Source organism: Antechinus flavipes, chromosome 1, assembly GCF_016432865.1.
Source record: "Antechinus flavipes isolate AdamAnt ecotype Samford, QLD, Australia chromosome 1, AdamAnt_v2, whole genome shotgun sequence".
Classification (NCBI taxonomy): Eukaryota; Metazoa; Chordata; class Mammalia; order Dasyuromorphia; family Dasyuridae; genus Antechinus; species Antechinus flavipes.
This window is the reverse complement of record NC_067398.1, coordinates 354,483,385-354,506,746: the sequence shown is the minus strand read 5'-3', so window position 1 is coordinate 354,506,746 and position 23,362 is coordinate 354,483,385. Positions and strand designations below refer to the sequence as shown.

Here is a 23,362-nt window from a genome sequence, read left to right as displayed (position 1 = left end):
AGTTTTCGTTTATTTTTTTTTGCTTGTTTGCTCTATGAAATTGCTCCCTGTAAAGCTTTTCTTTTGAGATGAGGTGAATTTTAAAAGCTATGAATAATCAGCTGTGGTCTTCCATCTTGTTTTCTCATTTCTGATTCTTCTTTTAAACACCACCTTCTTAAGAAGTGATAGAGATTTTTTTTTTTGCTATCTTCTAGTACTTTTCTTCAGTTTCTATGAATTTAAACTTTTTGTTCAATGTTCTACTCAAGTGAGATTCCTGGAAGTAATCCCTTGGATCACTGTTATCCCAAGGGAACATTGCTAAGATGTTGACATGAAGAATAAAATTTATAAAGTCTTCCTATTGTCAAATGGGGTGAAAGAGAAGGGAGTGGAAATCAAGGTACTTTCTTCGTTCTCCTCTCCCCTAGGAATGATTTCTTCACAGAGGCTTGACCCATTAAGGACAGCCAGGTGGCATAATAAACAGAGTACCAAGCCTGAAGTCAGGAAGATTCATCTTCTTGGCTTCAAATCTGCCATCAGACACTTACTTATTATTCATGTGACAGAGAAAATCACTTAACCCTGTTTGCCTCATTTGTAAAATAAACTAGAGGAGGAAATGGCAAACCGTTCTAGTATCTATGCCATAAAACAAAAACAAATAAAAATGAGGTCACAAAAATTCAGATACAACTGAAATGATGAACAACAAAACCATTAAGATACTCTGTTCTCAAATTTCTGATGGGTCTGATATTTTGAAGAGCAATGATAAGGCATTCACATTTCCCGAACCAATAAGATCACACTTCCAGTATACCATTTCAGTTCATCCAAAGGCTTTCAAGGACTTCTAAACTGACAGAGAACCTGTAATTCTTACTCTAAAGCTTTTGGTTTATGATTGTCTGATATCTAAGTCTTGTTCATATATAGTTCATCCTTTTAGGTTGGTTGACTATCCTCATCTTATGTAAGAAAAGGATCAGAGTTAACATCCTATTACTTATATTAAATGAAGTAGAATGATGTCATTGGTTGATTCAAATATACATGATCCTTACACAAGCACCTCACTTATAAACATAAAAAGCCATGTCAGACTTCAAAGTGTGTAAAAAATTCCTTTGATTTCTCATTTATTCCAGACCCTTAAAGTAACAACACTGGCAAAAGTGATAAAATTTAGGAGAAAATGATTAATGATTAGAACAACTACAAAATGAGGCAATGATCTACAAAGATAAGTAAAGAGCATTTGGCTGGGTATCCAGGTGTGATTATGATAGACTAATTCATAAGTATCTAGAGATATAAATGAAGGAAGGAAATATAAAAGTGGGAAAAAAATTACTTACCTACTGGCTTTTACATATTTAATAATTCACAACATATATGTGTGATACGGAAGTCAAATTAATCATTTTATCAGTCTTAAGTAATAATGTACAGTCTATTACTTGGAGAAATCCAAATAGAGTGATCTGTTTCCAGGCTTTCCATGTTTCAATCTATCCTAAATATTGCTATTGTAATATAGTCTCATAAACCTTGTATAGCTTCCCATTGCTCAAGACATTTAATACGATTTTGCCTCAGTTTTCCAGTTTTTTTCATTTTTTTTTCCATTTTAAAATGAGCTGGAAAAGGAAATGATAAAACACTTTGATATCCTTGCTCCCCAGTGGGTCACAAAGAGTTGGACATGACTGAAAATAACAATTGTTTACTGAATTGCTGGTTGAAAGTCCAAAGTTGATGGTCTAGATGAGGACTTTTAAAACTTTTTCCTTTTGTGAAAACTTTTCACCCTCCAAAATTTTTACATGATCCAGGTTCATGAATCCAGGTATATAAATCAAACTTTACTTTTAATAAATCATAATTTCATGACCCCCACATTCACTTAAGCAAGTTCATATGGGGTCACAACCCTCAATTTAAGAAACTCTGGTCTGATGGTCAATATTTCTCGTAGTTTTGTTTGTATCTTTCAAGTTATTTCTCTTGGTAATAACATAGATCGGCTCACATATGATCTCAAACTCAGTCATTCTCTATATGCTGGTCTCCTACTATGTCCATCCTCATTCTTACTCCAAATATTTTTTATATACAAAGACAACTAAAAGTATAAAAATCTGTCAAGTATCTATATCTGCTAAGGTTTTGTTATCAATTTTCCCCAATGCTAGAATCAGTCCATGAGATTCAGCACAAAGACCAAATATGCCTCAGTTTTGTTGGTTGGACACAGACTAGGAGCACATCTTAACTGGTAATTATTCCATACTTTCTAAATGAAAGTAATCTTAATCTACATTCAATGGTCCCAAATATATCTCCAAATTATCCAGCAATCATATGTCCTTATTCACTAATTCAATCACTGAGATACCACTACCTACTGTTTCATATTCCCTCTGCTTCCACACATTCATATGTACTCATCATTTGTTTCCTCTACCATATAGGAACTCAAAATAAATGTTAATTCTCCAGCCTCTGAATCTCCAAACTCTGTGCCATATATTTCATGACATTCAGAAACCAGCTTATTTAGCCATCCCTACTGTACCTATTGCAAAATTGAGAGAACATCTTAATGGTCTCTTACAGTTTGAAAGAGAGGGAAATCCATTGCTATAGGGCTTGTTCTGAAGTCTGTTCACCTCAGCTTACAGGTTTTATCTCTTCAAAGTTTGTCATCTATTCTTCTAAATGAACTCTCTGCTCAGTCATAACTTGCTTCCTTGTTGTCTCTGATAAATACTTGCCCTTTAGTCTTTTTGTATCTTTACTCATGAATATAGAATATTCTCTTACACTTTCCTGTCTACAACTTATCAAAATCCTAGTCATCCTCTTCACCTAAAAACCTGTTTTTCCCCCTTTGCTGCTTTGACTATTTATCTATTCATAAATGACTTAACATGTACTGACTCGTACTATAATTATCTCTGTGTTTGTCTTTTCTGTCCTACATAAGTGAGCAAAGTGAGGCCTTTGACCTATGCCTCATTTATCTTTGTTTCCCTTCACAATGTTTATCAAAATTTATTGTAAATTTAACTACATTTTTATACACACCAGAATTATTTTTAGCTCTACTGAATCCATAATAGCAATTTAGTCTAATTTTAAAAGAATTGAACTTCAAGCATGTCAGATGACTTGGATTTTTGGTCTTGGCTCTGCCAATTACTACAGGAAACCATTTAACCTCTTTGTTTCACTTCTGTAAATCTATTATTTCTCACTTCAATTTCTTGGCACAAAGATAAAGTGATAGATACTAATGATAAGGGGAAAATGAGAAACATGTTGGCTTTTCTTGAAATCAATGGATTGTTATATTTGCAGACATGTATCAGATTGAGATAGACACATAAAATAATCTTAAAGTAGTATATTATTGTTACAAATATTTGGAAATAAGTGAAATGGTTTGGGACCAGTCTTTGGGAAAGAAAAAATAATCCATAATATAGCATCTTGTTTGTGTTCAGAAAGTCATCTATGTCCAACTCTTTGTGACAGCATACCAATTCTGTCCATGGAGCTTTCTTGGTAAAGATAATAGAATGGCTTGCTATTTTCTTCTTTAGTGGGTTAAGAAAAACAGAGATTAAGGAACTTGTCCAAGGTTACACAGCTAGTAAGGGTCAACTCAGATTTGAACACAGTTCTTCCTGATTCCATTAACCATCTAGTTGCCAGCAATATAGCATCCAGATATCTGTTATTTGTAATCACTATGGAACCAAAGCAAGAAGTCTCAGAGGGCATTAAATAGTTTTCTGCCCTTGGAGTAAGAATGATGAGTTTTGACTCTGACATGTGCTGAGCATGTGATCATTATTAAGTCATTTAACCTTGACTCAGGTAAATTCTCCAAGACTACAAATTGTACAAGAGTTATTAGTTTATACTCTATATTGGTGAAATCACATGCCAGACAAAAAACAAATGAATAAGTAAGTAAGGTTATTAAAAAAAGAGATGAAAATGTTTAATCAGCCTTGTTTGTTGGCATCTTATAAAAAGCACACATTAAAGTTTATTATAATAAGCCACTTCTTTAATTGGATGATTCATTTTTACACTCAAAAGGGAAAAAAAAAAAGATGAAGTCGACGGATCATTTTATCTTATTTTATGCCTTCATCTAGCAAAATGAGCTGGCTCATCACCTTTGAGCTCCTTTTTACCCAGTCATCAACTTGGCTTTTAATATAAAGAAGAAAAAGTAGTTCATCCTGACTAGTTTAAAAGGCACAGCCTTTTATCTAATGATTAATATAAACCGAAAAAATTTTGTTATACATTTAATAGTTGACAAAGGCCAGGAAGTTCATGGCTACATCACATCCTCCCATAGGTTAGCTACTATTTAAAATTACTTGTGAATGTTTCTTTCTGAGTTTGTCTAGTAATCCCTTCTTTTAGAGAGAATTGTTTTCTGTTATCTTCTGGTGGCAGAGTTGCTTTCCCATTGGTAACTTCCCCTGTCTGGGGCTTTCATTATGATGCATATAAGCTCTTAGCCTCCTTCCTTAGTAATCTAGGGTTGACCTAATTTATTATTTCTTATATCTCAGAAAGCTACATTATATAACTCCTATAGATATAACTGAATAGAAATACTCTTGGGTAGTACTGGAACCCCAAATGACTTTGAGAATCAGGCATATAGATATGAGATTTGGGGACTAGATTAAGTTTCTAGGTGAAGGATAGATTGATTGGTCTTTATAAGTGCTTTGAAAAATCAAGCTTTATACAATGTCAGTCTCAAAATCATATATGAAAATCAATCAACAAGTATTTATTAAGTACCTACTATATGCCAAGCACTGCCTAGAGTGTTAGAAATACCAAGACCAAATGAAACTACTTGACTTCAGGGAGCTTGCATTCTAATAGAAGAGAAAACATATACATGTGTGGACACATACACCCATATATAATACACTCTAAGTATGTCAAAGTCAAAATAACTACTTTAAAGGGATATTGTTTGTGAATCTAGGTCTAGGATTTGATTTAGCTACTATGTATAGCTGAGAAATATTCAAATGTGTATATTAATATATATGTATATGTATACATGTGAAGGGGGTTGTTTATGAACAGTTTTTGGCAATGCATATTTGTCTGAAAAATGTTAAATTAAGGAGAAGAAAGGGGAGTAAAAGCTATATGAGACAAGAATATGAAGAATTAAAAAGTAAGAAATAAAGGGGAAAAAAACAAGAAGAAAGGATAAGAGAAAGAAAAGAATAGGTAAGGAGAAAGGGAAAAGTAGTAGAAATGGGAAGGATGAGGGATTGAAAAGGAAGAGACAAGACACAGCATGATAGAGGGGAAAGAATGTCAAATTCTGGAGTCAGAAACCCAGGATTTAAATTATTTTCATTGATAGTGAATGATGTTGGGCAAGTCACTTAACTTCACTGAGATTCAGTATCCTCCTATGTAAAATAGGAAGATTGTACTAGATACTCTCTGGAGTCTCTTCTCTGATCTAATAAGAGAGTGAAAACAAGTACATGTAGAAAGTAGCATGAGGATGGATGGATAGATAGATAGACAGATAGATAGATAGATAGATAGATGGATGTAGGTGATAGAGATATGATCACATCCATATGAAATTGCCTCCAAAATAGGAAGATTTGGTCTGTTATCCTGAATCTGTTCTGCTCTCATGAAACCCTTTTCCTTTTATTTAGATTTCAGTAAGTATTTTAGGATCATAGATTTAGCCATTTACTCCATGTTAGGATTCTTACAAAGTGATAAGTCAGTTGTCTAATTTTAGCATCGTGCTTAGCAGTTCTCTAGTTCAGAGTTCACACCTTCCATACCTTTAAGAGTTCACACATTAGTTCACATATTAGCTTTCAAGATTCACAAGTCAGGAACCCACAATCCCACTCTCTTGGAGGAGGAGTCAACCTTTGAGTTCACACCTCTAAAAGAGCATATAAAAGGACAAGCCCTAGAGACTTAGGGAAATTGAGAAAGCAGGAGTCAGTGAAGGAGATTGAGAAGCCAGAGACTGCAGTCAGGCAGAACTGGGGATTCAGAAGAAAAGAGGCTGAAGCTGGAAGAGGCAAAGGATCTAGCAACAAGAACTCTTGGAAGCAAGGAGAGAGATAGGCCTCTAAGAAAGCTAACTGGGATATTTTGAAGGAGACAATAAAGGATTGAACTTTTAACAGCTGGCTGTATTTGCGGTGATTATTGAAATGACCTGAAACTAAGGCTGCCTCCAGAAGCCCCTGAGAAATTTGCTCCCAGAGAAACAATAATATTTTGAGAAGAGAACTTTACAACTCCACATCTTCAAAAAAGCTTAATTTACAGGTTGAATGAATTCCCCAAAGTCACACGGGACTTCACAAAAGTCAAAAGTTTGTAATGGATTCTCTGATTCTAAGCCACTGCTTTGACTAACACTGCAAAGGCTAGGTAGAGCTTGATGGTGTTTCAATTTAACTTGCAAGTCCTAAAATATCAGTAACTTACTCCCAAAGGGAAGAGTTATGGGACTGGAATTGAAATTAGAGGACCTGAGTTTCACTTCCATCTCTGCCACTTACTATTTTTATGACCTTGGTCTTAGTCTTTTTAACTGTAAAATGAAATTTTTTGACTAGATACCTTCTTTGTCTTTTCTAGCTCTAAAATCTGTGATACTATGAGTGGTGGATTACTATAAATAACATTTCTTAAAAGATAGAGCAATGTCCAACTAAACTTTGGACAGAAAATGCCAGCTGCATTCAGAAAAAAACTATGGAGATTGGATGTAAATTAACACATGCTAAATGCACTTGCTTTTTCTGTTTTTTTCCCCCTCCCATAGTTTTCACTTTTGTTCTGATTTTTATTTCCCAACATGGTCCATAAAGCATTGTGTATTAAAATAAATAAATAATTTTAAAAGTATAGAGCAATGAATTAATCCACATGCTAAATTACTTATACATATAGCAAATTACTTATATTTGTTCTCATTTTTTCAATGTAGATATCAGGTAAAGACACTTCATTGCTCTATTCCATAAATATCTTTTGTTTCCATGGAATAACCTGAGTATTTCTCTTTACTTGGTTTAAATTCAGGGATACAGGGGAATGGATGGAGAATGATGGGAGGGAAATAAATAACAAAACAAACCTACTGTACTTGACCAACTAATGACAAACCACGATCATGATTGATAGGTGTGTGTTTTCTTTCATTCTCAGTGATTAAGGCTTTTTTTCTATCTGATTTTGCAGCTCCAACTTCTGCACCCAAGGATCTGACAGTCATTACTCGGGAAGGGAAGCCTCGAGCTGTCATTGTAAGCTGGCAGCCTCCTTTAGAAGCCAATGGAAAAATTACTGGTAAGTGAAACAGTGGCCATTCTCAAGTTTTGCCAATTCTTTTCTTCCAATCTTGATTATTTACTTCAGGGCTGCTTCTACTTTTTCCTTTATGTGTTGTTTTATGTAACAGTTATCAGAGAACTGTTTGATTCACTTGTGTTTCTGCTTCCTCCACCAATAAGTGCCAAGGCCATTTTAACATGGATTTTACTTTTTAGAGTTGCTTAAAGGGGTGGAATGAGAAGAGCACGTACACTTTCTTATGTGTATCTCTATGTGTACTTACATATATGTAATACATGTATATGATATATCATATACCTATATGCATGTATGTAGAAATATTGCTTCTTTTTTTTCAATGTGTTGTTTGATTTGGCTGATTTTTAAAATCATTTTAATCTGTATTATAGAGAATTGAGCTCTCTAAGGAGGGAGGGATATAGGAAGAATTGTAGGGGATATAAAAAAAAGTAAAATATATGTGCATTTTAATACATATGTGTGTAAAACAAATATGTATATATGTATACCTGTAACACATATAATTATATACACATACAATTTACATACATATAAATATATATATATATAAAACAAAAGCTAATTCTATACAAATCTATGTATGTATATGTATATAAATATAAAATTGTTGTTTTTACATGACATGTATTTCTGCATTTCTCACCATCTCCCTTCATCCTTATTTAATATAAAATAAAAAAGAGGGAAAACATTCAGCAAAATCAAGCAACACATTGAAGATATAAAGTTACATACAACATTCCACTCTGTTCTAAGAGGATAAAAGTAGACAGTCAGGGAAGAGATATCTTTGCATATCTTCTTTTGGGGTCAAGTTTGGTCATTATAATTTTGCCACTTTCAATTTTGGTGTTCTTTCCATCTGCATTATTATCATTTGTGTATCGTTTTCCTGGTACTACTTCCTTCCCTTTGAATCAGTTCATCTAAGCTTTCACATGTGTTTCTGAATCCATCGTGTTCATCAGTTCTCATGGCACAGAAATATTCACATACATTGATCAGCACCTACCCAATCAATGAACAAATACCTCATTTCTATCTTTGCTACTACAAAAAGTGCTACTATCCTTTTCCTTTGATTGCAGAAAATGAATATGGTACAATTTTTAGTGCAATGCTTTTGTGCCAAAAGGGTCTTGTGTATATGTCTAAGCAATTAGAAATGTCTAATAATTAAGTTTGTTTTAAAATGATTAAGTATAAAAGATATATAATGAGCACATATTTTAGTATTTTGAGGGAAAACCAGAGTTATTGAGAAAATGATAGTTCCTTGATACCACCTTAAAATCACAAGACTAATAAAAGGCTTACTATTATTGACTGACACAGATTAAGCTTAATGAATGTTTCCCAATGGCAGATTTTATTTGGCCAAATATTGCTGATAACATCAATGTCTAATTAAAGCACCCATTAGAAGCCTGTAATGTTAATTTAGTATGAAAAATATAATAGAGTTCTATCAGGAATTTTGCATTTAAATTATCACTCTAGGCTTTTAATAGATGTCTCCATAGCATATAATTATTATGAAAAAATATTATACAATTTGAAATGTGCACATTATAGTCTAATTAACTTGAACCACTGGGTTAGGCACATGCAAGTTTTACTTTTTGTTGCCATAGCAGAAGTAATCTGTAGATGGTTCCATTACATACTAACAAAGTGATGGAAGCACTGAAGATAGAAATATGATCTAGAAAATGTGGGTCAGCTAATAGACTTATCTTCATGCCATAACCCCCAGAATTTTACAAAATGAAAGAATAATGTGAAACTTCATCTTGTGATTTAAATTAACTTTAATACTTGTTTTCTCTGAGAAATCCCTCTGCCTACAGTCACCAAAAAGAATTCTTATTTGAGCTGTCAGATTTAGCAAAAGAGACATAAAACCTCTTCACATATCATGTGCTCAGTTGTCAATGTGCCAGGCATTTTGAAGATCAAACTAGTTCTTCCTATTTTTTTTCTTTTAATTTCACTTTCCTCATTGCTTCTGTATGTGTTTATGTGTATATACATAAAAATACATATGCATATGGGTGTATGATGTGGGGAATGTAGCAAATGATAGGGGTGCCAGATGATGTGGAGCACCAAATATTGGGTTTTGGTCATGTTTATAATTCACAATGACCATTCTTTTTGGCAAAAGGTAGGTTTATTTAGGAGAAAAGGTTAAAGACAAAATGAAGGGATAGAATAGATACCAGGAATAGGAAATATGAAATAAAGTGGAGAGTATAGAGTTAGCAAGGAGTTTTTAATAATAAATGATGGAAAGACAAATTCCTTAGGGGAATTCACAATTGTACAGGAGAAAGAAAACACCCCATGAGATTCAGACATGCCCTTAGCTGGCGGGCTAAATTCTAAAAGGGTTTTAGCACTCTGAAAGAATCTCTATGTTTACTTCTGACTATGACTGTTTCTGTCTCTGTTTCTCTTTGTCTCTCTCTCTCTGATTATGTCTCTATCTCTCTGTCTCTTTCTCTGTCTCCCTCTCTCTGTGTCTCTCTCCCTTTCTCTCTCTCTGTCTCCCTCTTTCTCTGTCTCTCTTCCTTGTTTTGTCTCCCTCCCTCTCCTCCCTTTCTCTCTCTTTCTCTTCTTTCCTTCTTTTTCTCCCTCTCCCTCTCCTTCCTCATCCCCAACCCCTCCACTAGGTGAAGTGGCCTAGTACCGGAGTCCATTTAAGTCAGAAAACAAAATTGGAATACAGGTTTCCCTGATCAAAAACTATACCTCACAATTTCTTGTACTATCTTACAAATGATTATATAAAATCATATGGAAAATCTTTAGATAGCAAGTTTATTAAGATTTATAACAGAAGTTGACAAGCAATAATATACACCCTTCTTCTGGAGATATTTTAGGTCCTATTACTCCCCAGTGCTCTCCCTTCTGAGATTCCTTCCAATTAATTACCTTAAAAACCTAAAGCACTCTGAATTTCATTGAATGACCAATAATAACCCTGATCCAAGCCTCCCAGTTTTCTTGTTAGGTTTTGATGACTAAAAATGAGTATAAATAAGAAATTGTTTAGTGTCCTAGCCTGAAATTCTGAAGTTGATATCTTTGTGATGGTAAATTCTTTTGTCTAATCGTTAAATGGGCATGGCCTCTGACAAACTGAGACCTGGAAAAGATCTTAATTCAGGAAGACCAATGTCATGCACTGCATCCTGAGCCACAGTCAGTCATCTTGACCATCTTACAATACATTTCAGTGACTCTGGAAAAGCTATTGAGGCTGATGACTTTGGGTGTCTCTGCTTCACTCATTTATGTCAGGAAATGACCCTGGTGATGTCTTTGGTCCCTTACAGAGATGAACAGAAGGATGAACAACAATCTTCTACCTACTGTGCATATAGCTTACACTGGACCTATTTGCATATTGTCTCCTCCTTTAGAATATATACTCCTTGAGGGTAGGGACTTTATTTTCATGGCTTTACTTTGTATCTCCATTATTTGGCCCAGTGTTGGACAGCTAGTAAGTACTTTATAAATCCTTATTAACTGATTTACTGACAATACCTAAAAATATGTTCTGCTTGAAAGGGTCCATGTATTCTATTTAAGAAATAAAGTTACCAACCACTGCATTATCAATGATTATTTAAATTGATTTCCTCGAATTCAAAATAACTGGTGAACATTTAGAGGTTACTCAAACAGTAATTTTGTTGTGACAATTAAAAACTGACATTTTAAATCATAAGCTATAGATCTACACTACTAAATTCTGCCTGGTGAATTTACATTATAGGGTATGAAAAATCTTATCAGTATACACATTGCCCCTGTGTTTTCACATTGTACTCACCACTCAATTATTCACACATAGTGAAGACATTTAAAAGCTACAGTGATGTTTAGGACTAGAAGGTGATACTTTCTATTTTTCAAAGACCATTTTAAATGGCACTCAGTTTTTCAAAGAGAGTGAGTTTATTCATTTGAAGTATTGTGACTGCACAATAGAGGGAGGCCAGGAAGTATGCATGATCAAACCAGCATCCAGGACTTCTATTCTTCAATTCTGAGATAAACTATCTCTAAGAAAAATGTCTAGGAAAATTCTCATGATTCCAAATCAATAGGCAAAGATTTCAAGTTTTATTACTTACTGCTTCCTTCACTTCTTGCTAAAAAGTATAAAAAAGTTCAGATAAGTTATTAAAGTCAAATACCTATATGCCTTCTTAATTAGTTTATCCATGCTTTTGTGACACCCTTGGGGTTTTATGTATTTCATATTGAACAGTTCCAAAATTGGGGGGTTTGTTTCTTTTTCTTTTTGTTGGTTGGCTTCTGTTGGAGTTTTTTTGCTGCAAAAGGAGATCACTCAGTCAGTCAAAAATATTTAATAAATTTCTACAATGTTCCAGAAACCATCCTGAGTGCTGAGAATAGAAATACCAATAAAAAGAGAGATAGGGAATTATAATCTAATGGAAAAAAGACAACAAACAAAAATAAGATAAAAATAGAAGAGGAAAGAAGGTACTCAATCAGGGGATATGATGGAGAAGTCTAAATGCCATATAGGTGGTCAGAAATGGGGAGAAGACTATGCTGGGTCTTCTCCTGGAACGGAGCTCAGAAGATTAAAATCTATCTTTAGAATACCTTATTTTGGAAACATCAAGCGGAACACAGACAATTTTATAATACTGCAGCTAAGTACTGTATATTCAGATGCAAAAAGAATGGTATTTACAATTATATATATTATAATTGAATAATGCCTAAAATATATTTTTATCATGGAAGATGGGTTAGAATTATTCTGTAGTTTCAAGAGCATATAAAACTAGAATAAAAAAAAAAGAGTGGGATGGGGGAAGTACAGGGAATTGCAAAGAGATAGCTCAATGTAAGGGAAAATTGTGTCTCAAGAATTTTTTTTAAAGGGGGATATATAGCCACCTCAGATATGAGTCACCATTTCTGGAAATAATCAGGCAGAGGCTAGTCAACTAACCATCCAGATGTTTTAAAGGGGATTATATCATTTAGTGAGAGGGTAAATTAAATGATGATGATTTAATGAAAAGGTATCTTATAATTCTGGTAAAATCCTGATTTAAAAATAATTTTAGGGAAGAGTTGTCCTTCAGTCATTTTAGTCAATTAACTCTTCACGACTTCATTTGGGGTTTGCTTGGCAAAGACACTAGAATGATTTGTCATTTCCTTCTCCAGTCCATTTTATAGATGAAGCAAATAGGCATAAGTGACTTGCTCAAGATCTCACATCTAGTAAGTGTTTGAGGCCAAATATTAACTCCAGAATATGAGTCTTCCTGATTTCAAGCCAAGGTCCTTTCTACTGTGCCACCAAGTTATCCCTTTTAAGAAAAAGACAATATTCACTTATTGTAGTTGGATGTAACTAGCACTATATTCTTGTCTAAAAACTAGTCTAGAACTATGAAAGTAAAGGTAATCTATGATGATCTAGAGGTTATCATTATCTAAATTCGCTCATCTTAAGTCAGGTACCTTTGGGAATGGTACTAAATATTTCAGATCATTGGATTAATGCTTATTAACTAAACAACTAACAACTGGCGATTTGGCTTCCAAAAAAAAGTGAATATGGTCCTTCTAGAATCAGTGTATATAAAATGAATGTATTGGGAAAATAAAGCCACTTTTTAGCATGTGAACAATTATTGTATACAGATTCTGATGAGTTTTCCTAGAGTAGGATACATATACAGATAGATAGAAGGTATGTTTTCTGATCTCAGGGAGATTATGACTTTAAAATCTGTTATTTAATAAAGAAATAATCATGTCATTATATGTCTTCATAATATCTTTCATCTTGGATGTCATCCTCCTATACTTTTTCTATTTTTTGTATTTATAACACCCCTGTACTCTGAAAGATGCTGAATCTCTTGCCACTTCTCCATTAAAGTTAGTTCTCCTCTTATGACCTTGAATCTCTTGATCAAAAGTAAAAGATACTCTCTCTTCAGTTAACTCCCATTTCCAGTGCCTTCTTTTGATGCCATCACTTACTCATTTTGCTTCTGAAGACCATTCCATCCATCTTTACCTTCCAATCCAAATTCCTGTTACTTTAATTTTTTGGATAATAGGTTATTCTTATACTTTTCTTAAGAAAGATCTATGGTGTTCTTCTTTCTACTTCCATGATCCAAAACTGAATTTTCATAATTCCCTGTCCTTCTATATATCCTTTCCATCTTCCTACACAGGTTTATCTTTCTTTCATGTTTTGTTTCTTTATAATTCCCTGTTCCTGTCTATCACCTCTACTTTGATAACATAGTTTCTTGTTCATAGTCCTGAGCTTAGAGTTGATGTACTCATCCTTTCTTTGAATGTCTTGCCCCTTCATCTTATGATTATCAAACTTCAAATGTGATTATCATGAGATATCCACTTTCTCCAATTCCATAGTGGTAGTATTGTACACAGATGGAAGAAATGGCACAACTGCACCAACTGCATCCATTATAAGTTCACAGTATGATACTTCAACTAATTCCTTATTGCTTGACTTTATGACATATTTCTTGCAATCTGATCCAAATATTTTCCTCCAAATTCAAGTTCTTAATGATTCTCTCTCAGTAGAAGACAGATTCCTTTTTTACTAAGAAATTCAAGGATCATCCAATAAAAGTTCATTTTTTCTCCCTTACTCTATACCTCAAATCCATCTCCATTATTCCTCATTCCCTTCTATGGTCCAGTCTCTGAGGATTATGTGCCTCTTCTCTTTGCCAAGGTCAGATCTTCTGTTTGGATCCCTTGTGTCTTCTGTGTTAACTCCTCTGAAAGATGATTCCATTAATCATTCTCTCTCCTTCTCTCATCTTCCACTTCTCCCTCTTTTCTGACTACTACTACTACTACTACTACTACTTTTTCTTCTTCATTTTCTTCTTCTTCTTTTTCTTCTCTCTGGTCTCTCTCTCTCTCTCTCTCTCTCTCTCTCTCTCTCTCTCTCTCTCTCTATATATATATATATATATATATATATATATATGTGTGTGTGTGTGTGTGTGTGTGTGTGTGTGTGTGTATGTGTGTGTGTATGCATATATGTAATGTGTCTGTGTGTGTATCTCTATTACCAAGATTCCTTTACTTACCCTGATATTTGCTAAAACAATAATTTGAGATCTCTACCCCCATTTCTGCCTCCATACTCTCCCCTCTCGTGTACTTCTCAACCTTTTTGAAACCTGACTTCTAGATCCCAGGTCACTGAGACCAATTTCACAAAAAAATTCTCTCATAATTACGAAATCCAAAGACTTTTTCTCAAGGCTCATAATCTTTGATGTCTTTCCAGCTGTTAATTATCTCTTTCTCCTAGATATTCTCTCTTCCCTTGGATTTTGATATAAATGGCTTTTAAGAAGTAAAAGAGTGTGTGACATTCAAGAACTTATAAGGGTTATCTTTCATATCATTTTCCATCTATCTTATTACTCTGATATTGGACCGGAATGGATTTGGGTGGAGAGGGGGTAAAATAAGCATTTATTAAGCATCTGTTATGTTTTAGGTACTATGCTTAGTGCTTTATAAATATTATTTCATTTGATGCTCATGACAGGAAGTCCTATTGTTACTCCCTTCATATAATGAATGGGCAGGAAAAGATTAAGTGGCTTACCCAGAATTACATAGCTAGTAAGTATATAAGTCCACATTTGAACTCAGTTTTCCAGAGTCCAGATTTCTCTCTTTCTTCATAGTGCTACCTCTTAATGGCATAGCCAGAAATGGGTAGCCAGAACCTACCATTTAATAGAACTACCAAAATTAACATGGAACACTTCTGTCATTAAAGCTATACCTTATTCCAGGAAGGTACAGACAATTATACCAACTATATTCTTTTTACTAAACATTAGCTTTACATTCTACCCTGTCAAGCTAGCAACTTTCTAACATGATAAGTTGACTTTAAAAAAAGGAAAAAAAGAAATAAATATTCCACATTCCCTCTACATATATTTACACTTTCACAAGAACAAAATTATCTATATAAAAAAGCTCCTTCAAACACTGAGCATCACTTGAGTATTTTTGTTCACATCAGAACTATGTATGTATGCTATATCTCATCTTCCTACACATATGAATTCTGGAGTGTGACATTGCTGGTATTCCATGAATGCCAGTGTGGGTGAGGGCAGGAGGGGGTATGGAACAAATGATAATGCATAAAGCATATATTCCATATTCATACTAAAGTAATTCTGATGACCGGACATGCAAGGCAGGTTATCTCCCAATCTCACACCTTGGAATCTAGCCAAATGTTTGAAAGAAGAAGAAGAAAGGGGACAAGAAGGACAAAAAGAGGCAGAGAGAAAAAAAGAAAAATATATAATGTAGAAGTTTTTGTATATTAGGCCCTACGAGCTATGACTAAAAATTATTTTATTTACTCTCCAATAAATAATCCAGAGTTTATATTTGCAAAACATTGAATGTTCTCCCTTCAAATTAATGATTTTAGAAGGTCAATTATTCCTCATTGCTTGATACCTTTCTTGTAACTCTTTACTCTTTTGAAATTATTTTTAGAACAATTTGCCATGTGAACAATTAAGTAACTGTCAATTTTTTTTTGATGGATGGTAAGAAGGAATGTCAAGATCAGTTAATTAGAATATTTCATTCTGTTAAGAAATAGTGGTCAAAAGATGAACTAGAGACCATTACCAATCACAAAATAGAAAATTTTGATTATATCAAATTAAAAAGCCTTTGTACAAACAGAACGAATGCAAACAAGATTAGTAGGGAAGTAACTAACTGGGAAAACATCTTTACAATTAAAGGTTCTGATAAAGGCCTCATTTCCAAAATATATAGAGAACTGACTCAAATTTATAAAAAATCAAGCCATTCTCCAATTGATAAATGGTCAAAGGATATGAACAGACAATTTTCAGATGAAGAAATTGAAACTATTACCACTCACATGAAAGAGTGTTCCAAATCACTATTGATCAGAGAAATGCAAATTAAGACAACTCTGAGATATCACTACACTCCTGTCAGATTGGCTAAGATGACAGGAAAAAACAATGATGAATGTTGGAGGGGATGCGGGAAAACGGGGACATTGATGCATTGTTGGTGGAGTTGTGAACGAATCCAGCCATTCTGGAGAGCGATCTGGAATTATGCCCAAAAAGTTATCAAACTGTGCATACCCTTTGATCCAACAGTGTTTCTATTGGGCTTATACCCCAAAGAGATACTAAAAAAGGGAAGGGGACCTGTATGTGCCAAAATGTTTGTAGCAGCCCTGTTTGTAGTGGCTAGAAACTGGAAAATGAATGGATGCCCATCAATTGGAGAATGGCTGGGTAAATTGTGGTATATGAATGTTATGGAATATTATTGCTCTGTAAGGAATGACCAGCAGGATGAATACAGAGAGGCTTGGAGAGACCTACAAGGACTGATGCTAAGTGAGATGAGCAGAACCAGGAGATCATTATACACTTCGACAACGATATTGTATGAGGATGTATTCTGATGGAAGTGGATTTCTCTGACAAAGAGACTTAACTGAGTTTCATTGGAGAAATGATGGACAGAAACAGCTACACCCAAAGAAGGAATACTGGGAAATGAATGTGAACTATTTGCATTTTTGATTTTCTTCCCGAGTTATTTTTACCTTCTGAATCCAATTCTCCTGTGCAACAAGAGAACTGTTTGGTTCTGCAAATATGTATTGTATCTAGGATATACTGCAACATGTTTAGCATATATAGGACTGCTTGCCATCCTGGGGGGGGGGAGGAGGGAGGGAGGGGAAAAAACGAAACATAAGTGATTGCAAGGGATAATGTCGTGTAGAAATTATCCTGGCATGGATTCTGTCAATGCGAAGTTATTATTAAATAAAATAAAATTTATTATAAAAAAAAAAAAAAAAAAAAAAAAAGAAATAGTGGTCAATGTAGCTAGAGAACTAAGTCAGGATCTAATTGTAGGTTGCCTTAAAGGCCAGTCAAGGATTTTCTTTAAGGAGTATGCATTAGGAATCTATTGTGTTTAAGAACATTTAACAATCCAGTGTAGCAAAGAGGAAGAGAAGAATGGAGGCAAAAAGACTTAGGAGATTATGTAATCATTCAAGTATCATTTGATGTGAGATCACATGATATCTTGATTTTAAACAATTTTTTTTGTTTTTAGCTAATTTTAATATAATACCAAAGGATCATTATTCTTCATTTTTTGTAACATATCAGTAATAAAGTATTATGAATATAGAAAAATTGAAAAAAATCCCCATTTGATAAATGGTCAAAGGATATGAACAGACATTTTTCAGATGATGAAATTAAAGCCATCAATGGTCACATGAAAAAAATGTTCTAATTCACTATTGATTAAAAATGCAAATTAAAACAACTCTGAGATACTACCTTACATCTTCCAGATTGGCTAAGATGACAAGAAAATATAATGATAAATGTTGGAGGAGATGTGGGAAAACTGTGATACTAATATATTGTTGGTGGAGTTGTGAATGGATCCACCCATTCTGGAGAGCAGTTTAGAACTATATCCGAAGGGATATAAAACTATGCATACCCTCTGACCCAGTAGTGCTGCTACAGAGTCTATATCCCAAAGAAATCATAAAGGATCCACAAGTGTGAAAATGTTTGTAGCATTTCTTTTTATGGTGGCAAAAAATTGGAAAATAAGTAGGTGCCCAGCAATTGGGGAATGGCTGAATAACTCATGATATGTGAAAAAATAGAATATTATTTTTCTATAAAAATAATAAACAAGCTGATTTTTAGAAAAGCCTGGAAAGATTTACATGAACTGATGCTGAATGAAACAAACAGAACCAGGAATACATTATACACAATAACAGCAAAATTGTGTAATGATCAACTATGAAAGACTTGATACTTCTCAGTGGATTAGTGATCCAAGGCAATCCCAATAAACTTTGGATACAAAATACCATCTGCCTCCAGAAAGAGAACAATGGAGATTGAATATAAATCAGTACATGCTATAAAACATGCACATGTTCACTTCTTTTTGCTATTTTCTGTTCTGATTTTTGTCTCTCAACATGATTCATAAAGAAATGTATATTTAAAAAGTTTATGTATACACATACCCATATGTATGCATATATATAATAGGAAAAAATAAAATAAAAATGAAGAAAACAAGATTGGAAAAAGAATGTGTACCCAGTTTTCTCATCTATAAAAAGAGTGTGCTTGATAATTCCTCTAGTTCCTTCCTTTATTAAATTTTGTGGGTCTAGGGCTTCAGAATAAATATTATCAACTTAACAAAAATTATTCTCTCAAGTGCTTACTTTACTTAGATATATCAGAAGAAATATTCAATTATTTGTGGAGATAGCAGAATGTAAAGCACTCTTGAGTTCCTGTCCCAAATATGTTACTAAAACTTTGCCACTTTGGTCATCTTTTAACCCCAGTTGTAATTTAGTTTCAACTGTTAAATGGCCATAACAATACCTTCCTGCCTAAAATGTTATGTTTAATAAGTCAATCAGTAAATTAGTCAACAAATATCTATTTATTAAGTACATACTTTGTGCTAGGTACTATGGTAAGCACTGAGGATACAGAGAAAGGTTAAAAAAAATCTATTATCATCATTTCTAACCTGTTTCCTAGAATTCACCATCTCTGAAAATTGAAATTAACTCTGAAACTCTCACCTCCTCAGTATCTCTTCACTCAGGGATCCCCTCTTTCCTTCTGCTTGAAAAGAATAGAGAGTAGAATTTGGAAAGCTTCTTTCTGATACTCCATAATTTAAGGAGGACAAAGATGAAATTCTTATCATTTCATACCTTGCTGCTTTCTGGATTTGATTTTCTCCAGAAACTCATCATTCTGTAAACTGAAATCGCTTCTGAAATTCTGAATTCTCTGGATCATGTCATATGCTTATTGCATAACTTCAAGGCCCTGGGTAATCCACCTCACTAGAATTTTTCATCTTCTTTCTACATACTGTCTTCCTCTTCAGATTGGGAACTTTTTGGGGTCGGGACTATATTATGCCTTTCTCTGTGTCTCCATTGCTTAGCACAATGTGTGTCATATAGTAAATACTAAAGAAAAATGTTTATTGACTCTGATTCGGGTCTAAAGGAGTTTGAGACTGTAAGTCTAATGAGGGAGATACCACAAAAATAGTTATGTACAAATTATATACAGGAAATTTTGGAAGTAATCTACAAAGTGAAAGCATTAAAATTAAGAAGAAATAGAACAATGAGAATTATGTAGAAAGAACTTTTAAAAGTATACAATGCTTTACACATGATGCATCATTTTATATTACCTTATGATAAATGTTTTAAGCTGTGATAAATCTTAGGTTTCATTGATCTAAATGCATGTCATTCTATGCAACTTTTTATCCATGTCTTGACATAAATGGGTCTTGGTTTCAGTGCAGGAGGCAGGTGAGCCACCAGGATGTTCTCTATCTTGAAGTCTTTCTCTGGCTGAGTTTGTCTCTGTTTATACATTCTATTACAATTACATCATTACAGTATACTGAGTATAAACCAATCATTATATCACTAGGGAATCATTATTTGTTGTAAGATTAAATCAATCATACTGAACTAGAGAACTCACATGCTAAACTAGATAACCATTGTCTTATCAATTCCACTGAGTTAACACTTTGTTGTAGGATTAATAGTCATACAGAGTCCTTGCCCTTTACAATAGATTATCCTTTTTTCAATGGCCACAGATAGATATTATATATCAGCTCCACATATAAACAGTGAGCTGGGCTTAGAATTATATGGGAATAGGAGATAGGCTGGTTTATATTTCGATAATTTGCAATGCTTTAAATAACTTCAAGATTCTTTCAAAAAAGAGACCCAACTTTTAACATCAATATTATTTTTAGGGTGATATAAATGAGGGCACAGTTTCATAGCATTTTGTATATTGTTTTCATATACAAGTTTTGCAAAATATTTCATGTAAAGAATTTCATTTTGTAAAGTATTTCATAATATCTCTTGATCTTCACAATAACTCTGGGAAGTATTATTATTTCCCCTATCTTTGAAATGGGAAAACTAAGGCTGAGAGAGGTTAAATGACTTGTCTAGGTTCAAACAACTATTATGGGTATGGGGCTAGATTCAAACTCATGTCTTCTTGACTCCAAGCCTAGTCCCTCTATCTCTGTGGCCACCATACTACCCCAAGGTCTGCTTTCAAATCATGGAACGTCACAATCATCAAAAAATTAAAGTTGGAATCAGAGAAACAGAATTAGAGAGAGAGGTGGATATACCCAGTATACTGGAATAAAGCAAACAACTAATGAATGGAGGATCCATTGAAAAGTATCATTAGAATGATGAAGTCCTAGTGAAGAAAGATAGGTCTATCATTTGTCCAGAATAAGAAATAGCCAATGGGTTACCACACAGGCCCAAGTGATAATCATACAATGATAAGAACACTAAAGTAAGGCCTCTATTCTAGATTTTTAACTTGAAAATACCTTACATCTTCTGGTGCTCAGTGAAACTAACTTTTTTTTTTTTTTAAATGCTATTGTTCTTCATAATCCTTAACATTCAAGGATTGGAGAGTTGCTATATTTGATCTCTACTAACACATTCAGGCCCTCTTCTGCCATCATCATTTAGCAAAAGTCTTTTCCTTGAAATTCATTCTAGGCTCCACAGATCCTTAGTGCTTTCAGCTATGGAACTGCAGGGTACTTTCTCTAAGAACCTCCCAATGTCATTGACAATGACTTGGGAACTGCATTTATCCACAGTCGAATATTTATTAAGTGCCTGCTATGTGCCAGGAACTTTATTAAGTAGTGGGGATATAAATATGAACCAAAGACTGTTCCTACCTCAAAAAATTTACAGTTTAATGATGGAAAACAACACATAAAAAAGCTGAAAAGGAAGGTTGGAAATATAAGCAAAAAAAGATACAAGAAACTCTTCTCCATTATCAATTAATCTTCTTATTCATCCTTAGCAACAGAACTAACCCTACACCATCATCCACCTCTTTTCCCCAGTACAGTTTCAAATTTGTTATTCTTAGTTTTCCTTAATCACTTCAGCTCATTCTGTGATTCATGCCCTCAGGCTGTATTTTTACAAGATCTTGCTGCACTTTTCTATTCATCATCCATTACCTGTCCTTGTATCTATTTTCAATATGTGTCTTTATAAAATCTTATTTAGTTGGTGAATTCTTCATGCATATATATTAATCTTTTTAGACTATCTCTTTTTTTTCTACTTTTCTCTTGATGTAAGGAAATTTTCACTTTTTCTAGATTGAATTATCCTGTTTTGTTGTTGTTAAATTCTTTGTAATCAATTTCCCCCAAATCTGGGGTTCATGTCAGATAATCCCCTCACTTTTCATTCTCCTTTTTCATTTATTCTGCATGAAGTAATTTGTCCTCCAATGTTCTCAGCATTTTCACTATTATATCCAAAATATAGTATTGACCAACAGAGGAGACCTGCTAATAATTACTGATGGTGTCTTCAGTTAGCATTGAGGTAATACAATGTTATTATCCATTTTCCTCTTTTTTTAGCATTCTTCCATCAGTATTCCAAGAACAGAATAGTGCTACTGAAATCTAAGGTCCATTTATATTTTTCTTTATTGCACAAATAATTTATCACTTAGTGATTATCTTACTAAAAAACCTCTCTGTATTTGGCTACACTTCACTGCTCTAGAGAGAAACTTGGTTAAGGCTGTACCTTAACACGACATTTGAGAAGAATTTTTATAGCAAAATAAATTTTATTATCCCTCTACAGTCAAAGCACAAAAAAATTTCATCTATACATTCACCTGTTTTCATCTTCATGATACTTACCAGCATACTTGACAGCCAGAATTCATGAATAACGTATAATTTATTTTGAAATTTATTCAGGTTATTTTGTTTCTAATGATTCGTTCCTCATAGAAATATTGAGCATTGTTGCAGCATTATTTATTTAATTCCAGTGATATATGTGGGTGGGGGTAAAATCATTTCTTATAAGTATAATACTCTGCTATATTTTCAAATGTATCATCAATATTATAAATGGTAACAGGAAAGCAAATATATTTTGAACCAAAATGGCAACATACAGTTCCATTTGTTAACACCTTCAATGTTTATTTATTTATGTGTTTGTTTTTCAGCTTACATCCTCTTTTATACTTTGGACAAAAATACACCAATTGATGACTGGATTATGGAGTCAATTAGTGGTGATCGATTGACTCATCAAATTATGGATCTTAACCTTGACACTGTGTACTACTTTAGAATTCAAGCCCGAAATTCCAAAGGAGTGGGACCTCTCTCCGACCCCATTGTTTTCAGAACATTGAAAGGTTTGAAACTTTTCCTGTTGTTAATATGCTTCTATGAGATTTTTCTCAAGTAGTTTTGGAGAGAGGTTTAGAAATTTTTCTCCATAGTACTTACAGAGGGAACAGAACTATGATGAAAATTCATAGTAAATTAACATCCACCCTTTATGCCAAAAGCAAAACGTGAAAGATCAATCTATTATGTGGTCAAATTTTTGGCAATCTCCAGTAAGACAGACACATTTAACTTCACTTTCCCCATTTAGAGTCCTTTTGAAATTTTTGTATTGATTTCATATGTATTGGCTGCATTCAAAATATAATGAAATCCATCAGCCATTTTATGTAAAGGGATAAAAATGAAAAGCAATGAGTTATGTGAATGTTGTAATGGAACTAAGTCTAAATGTTTTCTTTCAGGGGCTATTGTCCATGTAGGTAAAATAAAGTTTTGAAAATGGCAAGGAAGAAAATTTCATTTGGAAGTGATG

The 23,362-nt window shown here is 33.7% G+C and overlaps 1 protein-coding gene across 1 annotated transcript in view; it reads left to right on the top strand.

The window, feature by feature from the left end:
• DCC (DCC netrin 1 receptor) overlaps window positions 1–23,362 on the top strand; it is a 233,288-nt gene that overhangs the window by 75,398 nt on the left and 134,528 nt on the right. The window contains exons 6-7 of the mRNA XM_051973301.1: window positions 7,282–7,389; window positions 22,698–22,892. Of these exons, the coding sequence (XP_051829261.1) occupies window positions 7,282–7,389; window positions 22,698–22,892 (303 nt within the window). The remainder of the gene's footprint in view (window positions 1–7,281; window positions 7,390–22,697; window positions 22,893–23,362) is intronic.